General features: G+C 43.9%; 1 protein-coding gene across 2 annotated transcripts in view; it reads left to right on the top strand.

Annotated features, from left to right (window-relative positions):
- The window catches only part of MRPS6 (mitochondrial ribosomal protein S6), a 66168-nt gene extending 61006 nt beyond the window's left edge, over nucleotides 1–5162 (top strand). For both annotated transcript variants that reach the window (XM_045902505.2, XM_064579161.1), the window contains exon 3: nucleotides 4896–5162. In XM_045902505.2, the coding sequence (XP_045758461.1) occupies nucleotides 4896–5085 (190 nt within the window). In that variant the 3' untranslated portion in view covers nucleotides 5086–5162. The remainder of the gene's footprint in view (nucleotides 1–4895) is intronic.
- The last annotated feature ends 10977 nt before the right edge of the window (nucleotides 5163–16139 follow it).

Here is a 16139-nt window from a genome sequence, read left to right as displayed (position 1 = left end):
ATGGCAAGTGTATGTTTAACTTTTAAGAAAATGCCAAAACAGTTGTATCATTTTGCATTTCCACTAGCAGTGTGTGAGAATGCCAGTTCCTTGTGTCCTCACTAACACTTGGAATGCTCAGTCTTTTTGATTTTAGCCATTCTAGTAGGTATCTCCCTGCGGTTTTAATTTGCATTTCTCTAATGACTAATGGTATTAAGCATCTTTCTCAGGTGCTTCTTTGCCATAATACATCTTTGGTGAAATCCCTATTCAAATTTTATGCCCATTTTTTAAAAATCGGGGTTTTTTTTTTAAAATAAATTTTGAGAGTTTTATATATTCTAGAAACAAGTCCTTTATTGGACATGTGACTTGCAAATCCCAGTCTGTGGCTTGTCTTTTTATTATCTTAACAGTATCTTTCAGAGAACAGTGTTTAATTTTGATGAAGTCTAGTTTATCAAATTTTTGATTATGGATTTTGCTTTTAGTGCCGTCTAAAGTTTCTTTGCTTAACCCAAGGTCACAAAAGTTTTCTCCTGTGTTTTTTTCTAGTTTTCGAGCTTTGTGTTTTATTATTTAGATCTATGTTCTGTTTTGAGTTAATTTTTGTATATGTATGGATCACAGTTCATTTTTTGCATACAAATATGGAATTGTTCAGCACCATTTGTTGAAAAGACTGTCCTTTCTCTTTTGAATTGCCTTTGCATCTTTGTCAAAAATCAGTTATGCATATATGTATGGATCTATTTCTGGACTCTATTCTATTGATCTGTTTGTGTATCTTTATACAAATACCATACTGCCTTGATTACCGTAACTTTGTAATGAGTCTTGAAATCAGGTAGTATTAATCCTTCAACTTTATTCTTGATATCCAAGTTGTTTTGGCTGTTGTAGGTCCTTTGAATTTTCCTGTGTAGCTTAGAATCAGTTCATCAATTTCTAACAAAAATGTCTTTTAGGATTTTGATTAGGATCCTTAGGAATTTATAGATCAATTTTGGAGAATTGACATCTAAATAAATTTGAATCTTCCTACCCATGAACAAGTTATATCTCCGTTTATGCCGGTTTTCTTTAATTTCTTTTAGTAATGTTTTAGGGTTTTTAGTGTATAGGTCTTGCACACCTTTTGTCAGATTTATCCTTAAGTACTTCATATTTAATTTCAAGGTGTGATTATTCATTGCTAGTATATAGAAATACAGTTGATTTTTGTAGACTGCAACCTTGCTAAACTCACATATTATCTCTAGTATCTTTTTTGTAAATTTCTTAGATTCTTCTATATATACAATCATTTCATCTGTAGATATAGACAACTTTACTACTTCCTTATCAATCTGGATGCCTTTTCTTTTTTTTCTTGCCTTAGTGCGCTGGCAAGAACCTCCAGTAAAATGTTGAATAGAAATGGTGAGAACAGACACCCTTGTTTATTCTTAGTCTCAGGGAAAAGCATTAAGACTTTGACCAGCTGGTATGATGTTAGTTACAGGTTTTGCAAAGATATCCTTTGTACGGTTGAAGAAGTTCCCTTGTAGCTGTACTTTGCTGACAGTTTATCAGGAATTGGATATGGAATTTTGTTAAATGCTTTTTTTTTTCTGTTGGAATGATCATATGGTTTTTCTTTTCTTTTCATTATCTTCAGTTAGCCAATATATAGTACATCATTAGTTTTTGATGTAGTGTTCAACGATTCATTAGTTGTGTATAACACCCAGTGCTCATCACAACATGTGCCCTCCTTAATACCCATATTATGGTTTTTCTTTTTAGTTTGGTAATATGGTGATTTACATTGATTGATTTCAAATGTTAAACCAGTCTTGCTTTCTTTGATAAACTCTACTTGACCATGATGTATTATTCTTTGCATATATTTTAGTAGTCAATTTGCTAAAACTTTTAGAATTTTTTTTTTTTCATTTATGTTTGTGAGAGATATTGATCAGTTTTTTCTTTTCTTGTAATGTCTTTGTCTGATTTTGGCATCAGGGTAATGCTGGCCTCATAGAACAAATTGGGAAGTGTTGTCCTATTTTCAGTACCAGTTTGTGTCAAAATTGGTGTTTTTCCTCAAACGTTTGGTAGAATTCACTGGTAAAGCCATTTGGGCCTTTGGTTTTCTTTTGGAAAGGTTTTTAATTACACATTTGATTTCTTTAATAGGTATAGGGTTAGCTATTTTTTGGAGGAAGTTTTGGTAGTTTCTATTTTCCAAGGAATTTCATCTAAGTTGTCAAATTTATTGTAAAATTTGTTTATAATAGTCTTTTTCCATCCTTTTATTATCTGTAATATTTGTAGCCATTTTACCTCTCTCATTCCTGAATTTGTCTCTTACTCTTTTCTACTGATCAGTCTGACTAGAGGTGGATCAATTTTATTGGTCTCAGTGAACTAGTATTTGGTTTCATTGATGGTCTCTATTATTTTTCTGTTTTCTGCCTCAGAGATTTCTGCTCTGATCTTTATTCTTCCCCCCCCACCCCCGTCTTACTTTGTGTTTATAATTTGTTCTTTTTTTTTTTTTTTAAGATTTTTTTATTTATTTGACAGAGACAGCGAGAGAGGGAACACGAACAGGGGGAGTGGGAGAGGGAGAAGCAGGCTTCCTGCCGAGTAGGGAGCCCGATGTGGGGCTCCATCCCAGGACCCTGGGATCATGACCTGAGCCAAAGGCAGATGATCGAGCCACCTAGGTACCCTGTTCTTCTTTTTTCTAGGTTCTTAAGGTGGAAGTTTTGAGGCTTTTCCACTTTTCTTACATAGGTGTTTAGTGCTATAAATTTTCTGCTTTAGTGGCATTCCCCAAACTTTGATTTGTTGTTTTCATTTTCATTCAGTTCACATTCCGTTTTGATTTGTTCTTTGACCCATAGGCTATTTAGATGTATGTTAGTTTCCACGTATTTGGGGATTTCCCCAAGTGTCTTCTGTGAGATTCGAATCCCTTTAGATTTATTGAGTATCATTTTATGGCCTAGAATATGGTTGACTTTGGTAAATGTTCTGTTTGCAACTGTGAACAATGTGTATCCTGCTCTTTTTGTTTGGAGGGTTCTAAAAATGTCAGATCCAGTTGGTTGATGGTGGTGCTCACTTTTTCTACATCCTTGCTGATTTTCTGTATACTAGTTTTATCAGTTACTGAGAGGAATATTAAAAGTCTCCAGCCATAATTGTGGATTTGTTTATTTCTCTTTTCAGTTCTGTTCGTTTTTACTTCCTGTATGATGAAGTTCTGTTGTCAGGTTACATGCACATTTAGGATTGTTGTGTCTTCTTGGTGAACTGATCGTTATATATTATCTTTTTTTATCCCTGGCAATTTCCTTTGATCTGCAATCTACTTTGATATTACTATAGCCACTTGAGCTTTCTTTGATTAGTGTTTTTGCATGGTGTATGTTTTTCTGTCCTTTCACTTTTAATTTTTGTTTACTTGAATAACTTCCCCACGAGGCTCAGCTAAGGGTGAATGTTCACCTGGGAAGTTGTTTTATATGTTTTGAACTCTCTTTGTATGGAATTATACAAAATGTCGTCCCTTTTCTCTAACTCCCGTGTCGAATCTGTCCATTTTCAGTTTGGTCTCTTCTGCTTTCTGTGAGAATTTCACATCTCATGCTAACACTCTTGCAGCCAGGTATTTACCGTGGGCCTGGTGTATGTTAGCCTCTGTTCAGGGTGCTGAGGGTAAGCAACAGAGTCCTGCTGAGGGCGGCTATGTAGTAGTGCGTGAGGTAGATGATAAGCAAATCGTACTCTGTCCATGGTGATGAGCGCTCTGGGAAGCAATGAAGCACTGAGTAAGGCCGATGGAGTAACGAGGTTGGGTGGGCAGGCAAGGAGGATGTTGCTTTAGTGTTGCTGTAGGAGATGTGATCAAAGAGGACCTCTGACAAAGTGACGTTTGGGCGCAGACAGGATGGAAGTGAGGGGTGAGCTCTGTGGAACTCAGCGAAGAACATTTCCGGCAGAAGGAACAGTGAGCACAAAGACCTAGGATGGGAATATGCGTGGGGAGGAGAGTGTGGCTAGAACAAAGTAAGCGATGTCAGAGGTCATCTCAGCCAGCTGGAACATTGCAGAATTCTGAATTACTGCACTGAAAACTGGCCTTTCACAGCACTGTGGTTCAAACCCAACAGTACAAGGGAGGCTTACGCTTTTAGAATTGAGAGGGGGGCGCGGGCAGGGAGGAGGGCTGCTTCTTCCTTTGTAACGTCATCGGCTGAGCTGATGAAGTTGTTGATGTGGTAAGAAGAGTGGGCTGGCTGCGGTGCCCTTCTGGAGTAGTCTGCTGTGGGTGGAGGAATGTTCAGTTCTTTCCCATACCCCAGATTCCCATGATTTTCCTTCTGCTGTCAGTTCTCGAACATGCAGGATAGTCTTAGACAAGTCCCAGGCCTTTCAGAATCTTTTCCCTTGTTTGTGAAGTGTGGCCATTTGTATGTACTCTGCCTCTTGGGTGCATTAAGTTACTTGTAAAATCCTTTAGAAAATTGGAAGACTTACCCAATAGATGTTTTCTCAAAAAATGGTTTGAGAAATTCAGCCTTGTTGAATAGTACATTCTGTTCCTTAGACCCATAATCTTACTGTACTTTATATACTTCGCACTGTATGTGACGTCACAATGCTTTTTGCTACCACAAAGTTTGTTAGGATTCAGATTTTCACAAGAGTGTAAGGGGACCGGCCATAGGGAAGGGGGAGGTTGGGCAAACACTTCTGTTTAGCTGGTCAGTTGGTAGTTCCTGTGTTGACAAAGTGCGTGTGTGTGTTTTTGTGTAGCCGATCTTATCTGGAGAGGAGTAAAGTGAAAACATTGACCAAAATAGCGGAAGTGTTGTATTTCAGAATGCAGGAATTCACAAATTTTTATTTTATTGCAGGTATTTCTTGGTGGATTTTTATGCACCAGCCACCGCTGTTGAGAGCATAATGGAACATTTGTCTCGAGACATTGATGTGATTAGACCGAATGTTGTAAAACACCCTCTGACCCAGGAAGTAAAAGAGTGTGAGGGGATTGTCCCTGTCCCACTCGAAGAAAAACTATATTCCACGAAGAAGAGGAAGTGAGAAGATTTACCCAATTGTAGCTTTGTATTTAATTCTCTCACTTTTGAGTACCATGGATTAAAAATTTACAAACTTGACCCTTATATGAGTGTTATTATAGGTGCCATTTAATTTTTCTAAGGAGTTTCTAGCTCTTGAACTCCCTTGCTGTGAGAAGTTGGGGACTGGCTTGCTTAGAGCCACTTTGTAATCTGACGTGCCAGCACATCATTCTTGATTTCCTTTCATTAATGTAATTTCTTTATCGATGAGGACTTTGCCCTACAACAACACTAACACCATTTTGCAGAGCAAAGCTTATAAAAACTGCCTCGGATTGCAAGCTAGTCATTCAGACTGTATAACCGTGCAAAATAAAAATTTAAGACCACTGCATTATATGAGTAACTTTTGACCAGAATGGTAAATGTAATTTCAAAAAAAAAAAAAAAACTCGGGGAGGTGTTTTGTCTCTTCACCTACCCCAGCAGCGCGAACGGCCCGAGGCCCTGCCTGCAGCTTGTGGCCGCCCAGAACGGTAGCCGTGGGTGCCCAGGCCAAGTGCCGAGACGGGGGAGAATCCGGGGGGGACGGGGCAGGGACGCATCTCTCCCTCAACTACTGGGCTTTCTGTAAGAGCAATAACTTTTTCTTGTATCTCACAGTAAACCTGTCAGTGGGTGGGGGGTGTTCTGTGTAGAGGGACATGTATGTCCTGTGGCTTGAGCTGTGCCGTGCCGCTTCCTCTCATTCTCCTGCCCTCAGCACCTGCCTCCTCTCCTGTCCCTCTGCCCCAGTGGGCCTCTTTGAGAAAGGAGCCACCTTTAAATTCTGCTCTTCCTGCCTTCTCCCCCTACCCCGATGAGTTGGAAGCCAGTTGCCTTTGAAGTCGGGGTTGCCCAGAGAGCCACCTGGCCCCAGAGACTGTGGCCAGTGGCATGCTGAGCTTTTAAATTGGAGACTTACAAGAAGGCACATCTCTTTTTTCTGTTTTTTATTAGATACTTACGGACCTACTTTTAAAAAACATGTCCTGGAAATAAAAAGACAGGTTTTGTTTTGAGGAACAAACAAGACAAGTTTTTGTTTTGGCTGGGGAGAGGTTGGTTTGGGGATGTTGTTATACTTTGGAGACTAGGAACCAACTAGTCTTTGCTTGAAATGGGTGTAATTAAAGTTACCATATTTAGCAAATAGAAATGCAGGGTGCCCAGTTAAATTGGAATTTCAGATAAACAACGAAGCATTTTTTTTTCCCATAAGTATCCTCCAAATATTACATGGAACGTACTTAGATCAAAAAATGATGTGTTTATTTGAAATTCAAATGTACCTGGGTGTTCTGGATTTTACGTGGTAACCTTGGTATAATACCTAGCCAGAGACAGGTTCGGCTCTGCTCCCCAAAGCTTCAGGGAAGGGAAGCCAGCATCCTCCGGCATCCTGACTTTTCAACTGCGTTGCACTGAGGCGAGTTCGAAGAGCATCGGGAGTTAATAGGAGAGAACGCAGCCGGCGTGCTCCAGTTTGCCTCAAACTCATATTCCCTTGGCCTGCCAGAGAAGTGATCTAGAAACTGACTGAAATTTCATTCCTGGTCAGTTCAGATAATCTGTGAGCCTTGATGTACACTGCACTCTTAGAATCAGTAAGTGTTGCCAGCCTTTAAAAAAAGAAAAGTCCATGTGTGGCCTCTGCCCTGGGCTGGGGACCCAGCGTCTCTGGCAGCTGGATGGCATCTGAGGCACGTAAGGAGGAGACTTTCTCCTGGAACAGTCACCGCATCTCCTCTTCAGTCTCCTCAGAGCTGCTGAATCGGAAGAAATTGACAGGGATCCACCTTCCCGAAGGGGTGCTCTGCACGGGGTTTCCAGCAATGGCCCAGAGACAGAGCTGCTATGCGCACATGGTTGGGGCAGGTACCAACTACTAAGTAGAACCTCTGGTTACGTTAATTTATACAGTCAGATCATGTTAAAGCAGGAAGGGGCTCTGCCTCTTATAAATGGTGACGAGCCTGAGACATAGATGAGCAAGACAGGTGCCCCAGGAACCAGCAGGAGCCTGGCTCCTAACCAACCCAGGGCTTCCTCCCTCTGTCATGCTGCCCATCTCTGAATTCTTGTTTGTTTTTAATTGACCTACGTAGTGTTTGGGTACTTTTATACATTACAAATGTACAAAATGATCACTCTGATAGATCTAGTTACTCACTGGTCACCATCCACGGTTATTACAGTGTTAGTGACTATATTCCATCTCTGCTGTACATTACATCCCAGTGACCGACTGACTTCATAACTGGAAGGTTGTACTTCTTAATCCCCTTCAACTGCCCATCCCACGCCCATCCTCCTCCTCTCTGACAACCACCAGTTTGGTCTCTGTTGACGAGTCTGTTTCTGTTTTGTTTTTTAGATTCCACATAGACATGAAATCGCACAGTAACTATCTTTGTCTGAGTTACTTCACTTAGCCCAGTACCTTCTAGGTCCATCCATGTCGTTGCAGATGGCAGGATATCATTCTTTTTCTTTTCTTTTTTTTTTTTTTTTAAAGATTTTATTTGTTTGACAGAGACACAGCGAGAGAGGGAACACAAGCAGGGGGAGTGGGTGAGGGAGAAGCAGGCTTCCTGCCGAGCAGGGAGCCTGATGTGGGGCTCGATCCCAGGACCCTGGGATCATGACCTGAGCCGAAGGCAGACGCTTAACGACTGAGCCACCCAGGGGCCCCTCATTCTTAAGAGCCCAGAGAGCACCGAGCTTCAACTTCCTCCAGAGGCAAAATACTATAAAAGTCTCTTTGAAGAGCAGTCGTTCAGTGAAGAGGGTCATTAAAAACTGTAGGCTGGAAATAAAAGGGATAAAGTGGAGGTTATCTGGGAAAATATGCTACTTCCTGCTTCATTAGGAATTTCCTGAAAGCGCAGGCTTGTGGCCAGGGCCTGGGAGAGCTCAGACTTCTCCTGGACAGTTGCGTGCACTTGCACTCAGGCGCTGCCCGAAGTAGCTTTTTCCCTTAAGTTTGCGAATGTGCAGTCTGCGTGCTGCATACGTTTTCTCGGGGACCTCGTTTAGTCCTTCCAGCAGCCTTGTGAGGAAGCATTGTGTCATCCCTGGTGTTCGGATGAGGAAACAGACTCAGAGTGATTTGACCTTGACCCCACAACTACCAAGTAACAGCTGGGATCTTGAACTGGGGACCCGGACGCCATGTGGTCTTTTCCCTTCAGTAAGCGTGAGCTTGTCCTTGTCCTCTCAGGTTAAACAAGGCCCCTGGGTGTCTCGGGTGAATTCTTACCGCTCAGCTAGTAGCAGTTGTCCTCATGGCCTGAGTGTGGTGCTGGCACGTTCTTTTCCTGCACTTGCTGGTCCCTCGGAAGTCGACGGCCGTTCTTGAGCCTTCGAGGTGGTGCTAGTGTTCAGAATCCTGTGGCACAGTTTCAAGAGTGCTAGGAAGGAGGCTGGCTAAGTAGGGCAGCCACGCAGTGTGCCACTTGCCCTCCTCCGAAGCTCCAAAATGAAGCCACGGTCTCTTCCCTCTGAGCTGCAGCTGCCTAGTGGACCCTCAGCCACTTCGGGGCCCCTGCCCCCCCTTGCAGAATACCTGGTGTTGGAGCAGGGCATGTGTGGAGGTCATTTCCAGACTGGTATTTGCTGTCAGAGCCAAGAGTGTCAGCTCCTGCCCCGGCTGGTGGTGGCCTGAGGCGCTGTTTGGTGGTCTGCTCCTGCAGTGGGTGTCTCGGAGCAAGGTGCTGGAAGCAGAGCAGTTGACAAAGGCAGCCCCCGTCTCGTGGGCTAGTAGGGGAGAAGGCGGGAAAGTGTGTGTGGTGCCCAGGGAGGGGAGTCCTGCAGAGGAGGTGCGGGTGAGCTGAAGCCTGGAGGGTGCACCCGCCCTGCGCACGCAGCCGCCCTGACACCCTGAGCTGGAGAGCAGAGAGTGCAGGAGCCGAGAGGGCCCTGGCAAAGAATCCAGTGCGAACTGGGAGACAAGACCCGCCAGGGATAAAGTTGGAGGGTCGGAGTCTGCGAAGCGCACCGAGCCACAGAAGCACGGGAGGCCAGGTCCCAGGGTGAAGCAAGGATTCCAGAGCGTTCCCTTTGGGCTCCCTTCCTCGAAAAGATGCATCTTCCTTGGGTTTGTTACCTTGACTACTTGTGGCTCACTTTGGACAGGAGCGAGCTTCTGGAAGTACTTTGTTTCTCATATGGGGTGGGCTCAGGAGGGAGGTGGAGAGTGAGATGGAGGTTGTAGGCCCAAGAAGCCAGTCTCAGGTGTGTTTCGGAAGCCGCTTCCGGAGACGTTGACAAGTCATGGAAGCATTCAGCAGGTGTCTGAATCAGGAGATGACTAAGTCCCGTACCATGGAATGTCAGTAAGGTAGGACTGTGAGGCCCAGGTGATCCTCTTAGGTTTTTGCTGGAAGACCACATTTGTGTTGATTGAGGTGAAATATTTGATTGAAAGATTAGGAGGATTGGAAGTATGAGCTGGGTTCCCTACTTCTAGTTGAGTCCAGAAGAGTCATTGTCTACCCCAACACAGCTGGGGGATACTTTCAGCAAGAGCTCGATATGAACGGTATTCCTTTGCTTTCCTTACAACTCTGTGAGTAGTATACCCATTCTGCAGATGGGGCTACCCAAGGCTTAGGCTGCAACGGGAGGAGTTGGATTGGCGATTTGAAAGCCCACTTTTGGCTCACAGCATCCTTCCACAGGTCGGTGCCTACCATCCCTGCAGAGTAGGCCGTTCTCCGAGGGGCTGCTTCCAAGCAACGTCCTGCCCTGGGCCCCCTTCCTACCCCACACCTGGGCCAAAGGATCCCGGCTTTATCATTATAAGAGGGGAGAGCGCAGATCTGGGACTTGGAAGTGTTTTTAATCTCAGGTCTTCAAAGAGAAGTCATGAGAACGACAGAATAAAAATGTTCGTGTACTCTGGAGACCAGGCCTCCTTTCTGCACATTTTTTCCTCTGCCCTGTAATTTCCCACAGAGCTTTTTTTTTTGTCCATACTCCAGGGGTATGTTTATAAAGCGCACACATGGCAGGTGAGGCCCTGGGCAGGATACAAAGATGAATGGGCAGTGACCCTGACCTCAGGGCCCTCATAGATAGGTGGAAATAATAATAATTTGGATTTAGACTAAATGCTGTGGAAACAGAGACCTGGATTCATTAGCACTTGGGACTGGGTGGGGGGTAGTTTTCCAGCAGAGAGCGTGTTTAAACAGGCATGGGAACCAGTGTGGGGCATGGGTGGTAGGTGATGGGAAGTGGCAAAACCACACGGTGTGTTTTTGGGAGCACCTGGGGGCCAGGCAGGTACGGTCGGGTGGTGGGCCCGGGCTCGGTGTCTAGAGAGGTTGGGAATTCGGGAGGGTCCAAGTCTCTGTGTGCGGGTGAGGAGACATTCCATGGCTAAGGGCCTCTTAAACCGAAAGGATCATTTTGAAGAGCCAAGAATGAGTACTGTGCACATTAGCTCACTGTAAAATGTGCATCCGAATGGACCAACCCTCTACCCTGCCCGCATATTTGTCAGAAAGAAATGATAGACATTCACTGTGGAGAAGTACAAGGGGGGGTTGAGGCGAGGTTTTCAGATGCCCACCAGCCGGTGGACAGTGCTTGCCCAGTGACCCCCGGCTGAACTGGGTGTGCTCTGAAATGCTGTGTGTGGGAGCATCTTGAAAGTAGAAATCCTGCTCCCCTTTTGTGGTCTGGGCTGTTGCCACTTTCCGTTGGGAGGGCTCAGGGAGAGAGAGACGTTCGCACCTGAGATTGATCTGGAATGCCACCTGCTAGTACCCGCCCTGTCTTCTGTCCCTGGGAACAGGCCAGGATCGTGTCGGTGGTGGGAAGTTTCCAGAGCAATCTGTGGGATCCCTGGTCACCTGGAAGGAAATGTAGTGTTATGAGCATAGAACTTTGGGTCAGAGACCTACCCAGTGGCCCTGCGTTTCCACCCTCCAGCCACAGGATCTTGCACGCTTTCTTTTTTTCCTTTAGCCTCAGGCTTCAGTCCTTGAAGGGAAAATGTGACCAGTGAACCAGCTGGTCTTAAAGAGACTTCCAAGTCTACAAGGCCCCGGTTCAGGTCCCTCTGCCTGGTTTGCTGAAGGGTTATTCCATCAGTGATTTGGGAACCTAGCAGGGATGTGGGGAAGGGTTAGAATACTTTCTCAGAGGCTTATTCTTTGCACACTTCTTTTCATCTTCTGATAAGCCTCTCTGTTGTTTCCGTGGCGTGCCAGTGGGTTCCGTGGGGCTGTTACCCTAAACAGAACAGGTGCCGTACCTAATCACCAGAAAACAGCAAAGAGAGCCCCGGAGGCCAGCGCAAGCATTTGCTGGGCTCAAATTACCAACATACTTTTTGTTCTTAGAACACAGCTTTAAGGCACATGGACTTAAAACCAAACACAGGCCCAGGGCACTCTGTTATTCCACAGGAGGAAGACACGGTGTGGTGGCCAAGAAGTCCCTGGGTGGTGGCAAAGTCTTGTTTTTGGAGGGGCGCACCATGATCCCCAAAATCAACCCCTAAGTATAGTGACAACAGCAGTACCGAAATAACCCAGATCCCCCAAGCCCAGCGGGGCAATTAGCAAACGATGCCTGAAACCAGACCGAGTCTCCACAGTGCTGGGGACCTTTGGGTTATTGCAAGTGGCGTCTGGTGCTGCCAAATTGGCATCTGCGTGTTGCATCTGCACCCTTTTCCCCCAGAACAAGCTAAGCTGTACCTCCTCTGGGGAGAAGATTTGCCTGAGATGACTCCATTGTGAGTGGAAAAGACAAGGACGCATTGTTCAGTGGACGATGCCAGAAGTAAGGAATATGCAAAATGGGCTCAACCTCTTCATTCTGAGTAAGTGGGAGACCATTGTTTCCATAAAGCTCCTATTGAGCTAAATGACTGGAATATAACATTCTTTGTCCAAATGAATCCCAAAATGTAAGTACCTCTTTCTGGAGGACTAGATACTGCTTTTTTTTTTTTTTTTTAAGAATTTATTTATTTATTTGAGAGAGAGAGAGTGTAGAAGCAGGGGGCGGGGCACAGGGAGAGGAAGAAGCAGGCTCCCCGCTGAGCAGGGAGCCTGATGTGGGCTCCATCCCAGGACCCCGAGATCCTGACCCAAGCTGAAGGCAGATGCTTAATTGAGCCCCAGGTGCCCCTGTTGTTTTTTTTTTAATATGTCAGACTCAATTCTCATTATTAAAAGATTCTGTATTTGCCTACTCGCAAAAATTTATTTGTAAGCCCCCCCAAATTGGTACGGTATTTTCACAGTCATTCGCGGGTGGGGAGGTGAACATTTGAGTCTCCTGTCGAGTCCTTTCCCAGCTGGGGTTGTCCAAGGTGACACTCTGCCTTGTTTCAGCTCTCCTACCATGAACAAGTGTTTTTTTCACTATCTATTTAGTGTCATGTTGTTTGCATCTGTGTGCTCTTTGTTGGTGATCTCCATGTTTAAAATGGCCCAAGCGTAGTGCTGAAGGGCTGTCTGGTGTTCCTAAGCATGAGAAGGCTGTGATGTGCCTTACGGAGAAACTGTGTGTTAGATGAGCTTCGTTGAGGCATGAGTTACAGTATTGTTGGCCTTGTTCAGTGTTAATGAATCAGTATAGATTAAATAAGGTGTCTTTAAAAAGAAACACACATAAAGCAAGACTGTGTTGATGGGTCGGCATAGGGGTGATCAGAGGCTCCGAGGAACCTAACCAACCCCATGTTTCTCCTAGGAGCAATGGGTTAGTATTCTCTAACGGAGTGTTTGCAGCCCCGCCTTTATAGGACATACTCTCTCGAATAACAAGAATCAACTCTCACTTGACTCTGGGGTTTGTGCTTTGTTTTTCTGCTGAGGACTCCTTTGGCATATTTCTATAATTCTCCAACTTTTATCTGCAATAAAGATGATTTTTATTCCCACCATCATTCTTAACTTTGCTTGTCTGGTTGTCTTCCACCATCCTGCCTCCTCTTCTCATCCACACATACTTTATTTTCCACAGTCCTATCCACTTTATGTCTACACGAACCCTTCTCTTAGAAAGTACCTCAGCAGAGGGGTTTGGTGATGTGGCCAGAAAGGGCCAAAACTATAAGAGAAGAGCCTGGACACAGGGCTCCATTTAAATCCCAGCTTTAGGAATGGGCAGATTCCTGTGGGGTTTAGCTAAGGCCATGGAAAGGGTTAGGTAAGTAGTCTAGCAATCCCCCGCCGTCCCCGCCCTGGCAGGGCTCCATGCTAGCTCAGTGATTTTTCACAGCATTCTCCAACTCAAATACATTTTAATTACCTTTAAAACAAGAGCAAAAGTTTGGTCACAAGGCAAAATTGCAAGGAATTTTAAAGGCACTGATTTTATAGTTAATAGTTATAACCAATTCTTTGAAAGTTTCTTCTTCCGCATACCTCTTACCTGATCTAAATATAATATGGCATAAGATATTTAATGTGGTCCAGCCAAATATTAAGGAAATTAATCCCTCCTCCCTCCTAATCATAATGAAATGGTTTTGGGTTCAATGTCTATTCTGGTCGAATGTGATGCCCTAACAATGATTGTCCTCATCTGACAGCACTATTCACACTTTGCTTTCTTTCTTAAAACTTGCACCTGGGTTGTTAAACTAGAAACGTTCTCCTTTTTAAAAAATCCAAACATACATAAAAGTACAGAAGGTACTAGAGCAGACTTGAGGTACTTATCACTGAGATTGAACTGATACTGTAAGTTTTGCTCTATTTTGGATCTCTTAAAGAAATAAAATGTTAGATACAGTTGAAGTCCCTTGTTTTGTATCTCTTCTTACCGATTCTTCCAAGAGGTGACCATCATTCTGAAGTCCGTGTGCATCATTCATCTCATTTATATATATGTTCTACTGCATATATAGAGGGTTATAATTTATAATAGCACTTTGCGGACTTTAACGAACTAAATGGATTCATGGTATGGAAGCTTCAGCTCTTCAGCACCATTTTTTTTTCATTAAACACTATCATTTTGAGATCTGTTGTGTAGGTCTAGTTCACGGATCCCCATTGTGCCACAGGATGCCACGTGGGACTCCATCACACTCTGGCCCCTGGCCTCTCAACGGGCAAGCCCAAGTTTGATGTGCAGTGTTGCAAGCAACGCCATAGGGCACTTCCTGGCAGGTAACTCCTGGGGCATATGTGTATTTCACTAGACATTGAATTGCTGGCTCATTGGGTATTTTCATTTTCACTTTTACTAGTTATTGCCAGATTTCTCTCAAAGTCATCATACCAACTTACACACCCAATGGCAAGATTTGAGAGTTCCTGTTTCAAACACCTCCTGGGACATGGTATTATATTAAAAAAAAAAAAAAGCAAACTTTGCCAGTCTAAGCGTCAAGGGCTACCTCTTTTTTAAACTTATATTAATAGGCATGAGCTTATCTTTGTTTTTAAAGATTTTATTTATTTGAGAGAGAGACAGAACACAAGTGGGGAGGAAGGGTAGAGGGAAAAGGGGAAGCAGACTCCCCACTTAGTAGGAAGCCAGATGCTGGGGTCAATCCCAGGACCCTGGGATCCTGACCTGAGCCGAAGGCAGATGCCCAACCGACTGAGCCACCCAGGTCCCCAGGCATGAGCTTATTTTTGTGGTAATGGTCATTTGGGCTTTTTCTCCATTAATTGTCTTTATATATACTTTGCTAATTTCCTTCCTGGATTGTCATTTTTTCTAATCTGAGAAAACAGATAGGCAAAGCTTTCTATACAAGTGCAGTTCATGAGGGTCTAAGACCACCACCCAGGTCTCACCCTGCCACTGGCAGGACAGAAGAGGAGGGACCCAGATTCTATGTGCTTCTGGAAACACCCCCTCTCATTTTTGCTTTCCCCCACACATGCACACCTGTGCACACACACAGAGTCTGGCTCTGCTGTCTCCCTTAAGAACTTCGGGACTAATACAGTGATGCCCTTTATTCTTATCTATGAGAGTCACCACGAGAAGGCCAGGATTTCTAGGTCATCCCTCACCCTTGGCAACCCAATCTCCATTTTGCTCAGTCTATTCCATCTTTTGACCCATCCCATGAAACTGGGATCACCCTTGGAATGTCAGGATCATATAGTAGATCTATTTTTATTTTTTTGAGGAAACTCCATGTTGGTTTCCTTAGTGGTTGGACCAATTCCCATCAACAGTATATAAAGATTCCCTTTTCACCATATCCTCACCAGCACCTGTTGGTCTCTTGTCTTCTTGATGATATCCAGTGTGACAGGTGTGAGGTGATATCTCATTGTGGTTTTGATTTGTAGTTCTCTGCTGATGAGTGATGTTGAGCATCTTTTCATGTACCAGTTGGCCATTTTGATGTCCTCTTTGGAAAAAAGTCATTTAGTTCTTCTGCCCATTTTTTAATCAAATTGTTTGTTTTGTCGAGTTGACTGAGTTCTTTATAGATACTGGATATTAACCTCTTATCTGATATATGGGTTTGCAAAAATTTTGTCCCATTTCATAGGTTGTCTTTTTTAATTGTTTCTTTTACTATGCAGAAGCTTTTGAGTTTGATGTTCCATTTGTTGATTTTTTTTCTTTTGTTGTTTGTGCTTTTGGCATCATGCCCCCAAAATTTTGTTGTTTGTGCTTTTGGCATCATGCCCCCCATATTTTTTTCAAGGAGTTTTATGGTATCAGGTCTTATGTTTAAGTCTTTGATCCATTTCAAGTTAATTTTTGTGAATGGTGTAAAGTAGGGGTGCATTTTCATTGTTCTGCATGTGTTTTGCCAGGAGAAGAACACGTTTCTGCTGACTGGTCTCTTCAAGAGACCACCCGTGGGCCTTTGGTGCTTGTTGGCACAGCAAGACTTCTCCAGTCCATTGACTTCCATCTTTCCCAGGTAAATATTTCCTTCCTTCCCTTTTCCTCAGTCTTCTAGTACATCTTTGCCCCCATTTCACTCTCAGCTGATAGATGATCTTGCTCCCTATTTTATTGAAAAAATTAAGGCAATCAGAAAAAAGTTCCACAAATGCTCAAACCATACTTACTGTCCCTCCT

This window comes from Mirounga angustirostris, unplaced genomic scaffold, assembly GCF_029215605.1.
Source record: "Mirounga angustirostris isolate CCGP_5_RB_7025 unplaced genomic scaffold, mMirAng1.0.hap1 SCAF_1, whole genome shotgun sequence".
NCBI classification, from domain to species: Eukaryota; Metazoa; Chordata; class Mammalia; order Carnivora; family Phocidae; genus Mirounga; species Mirounga angustirostris.
Note: the sequence above shows the minus strand (reverse complement) of the source record. Positions and strands in the feature narration are given on the sequence as shown.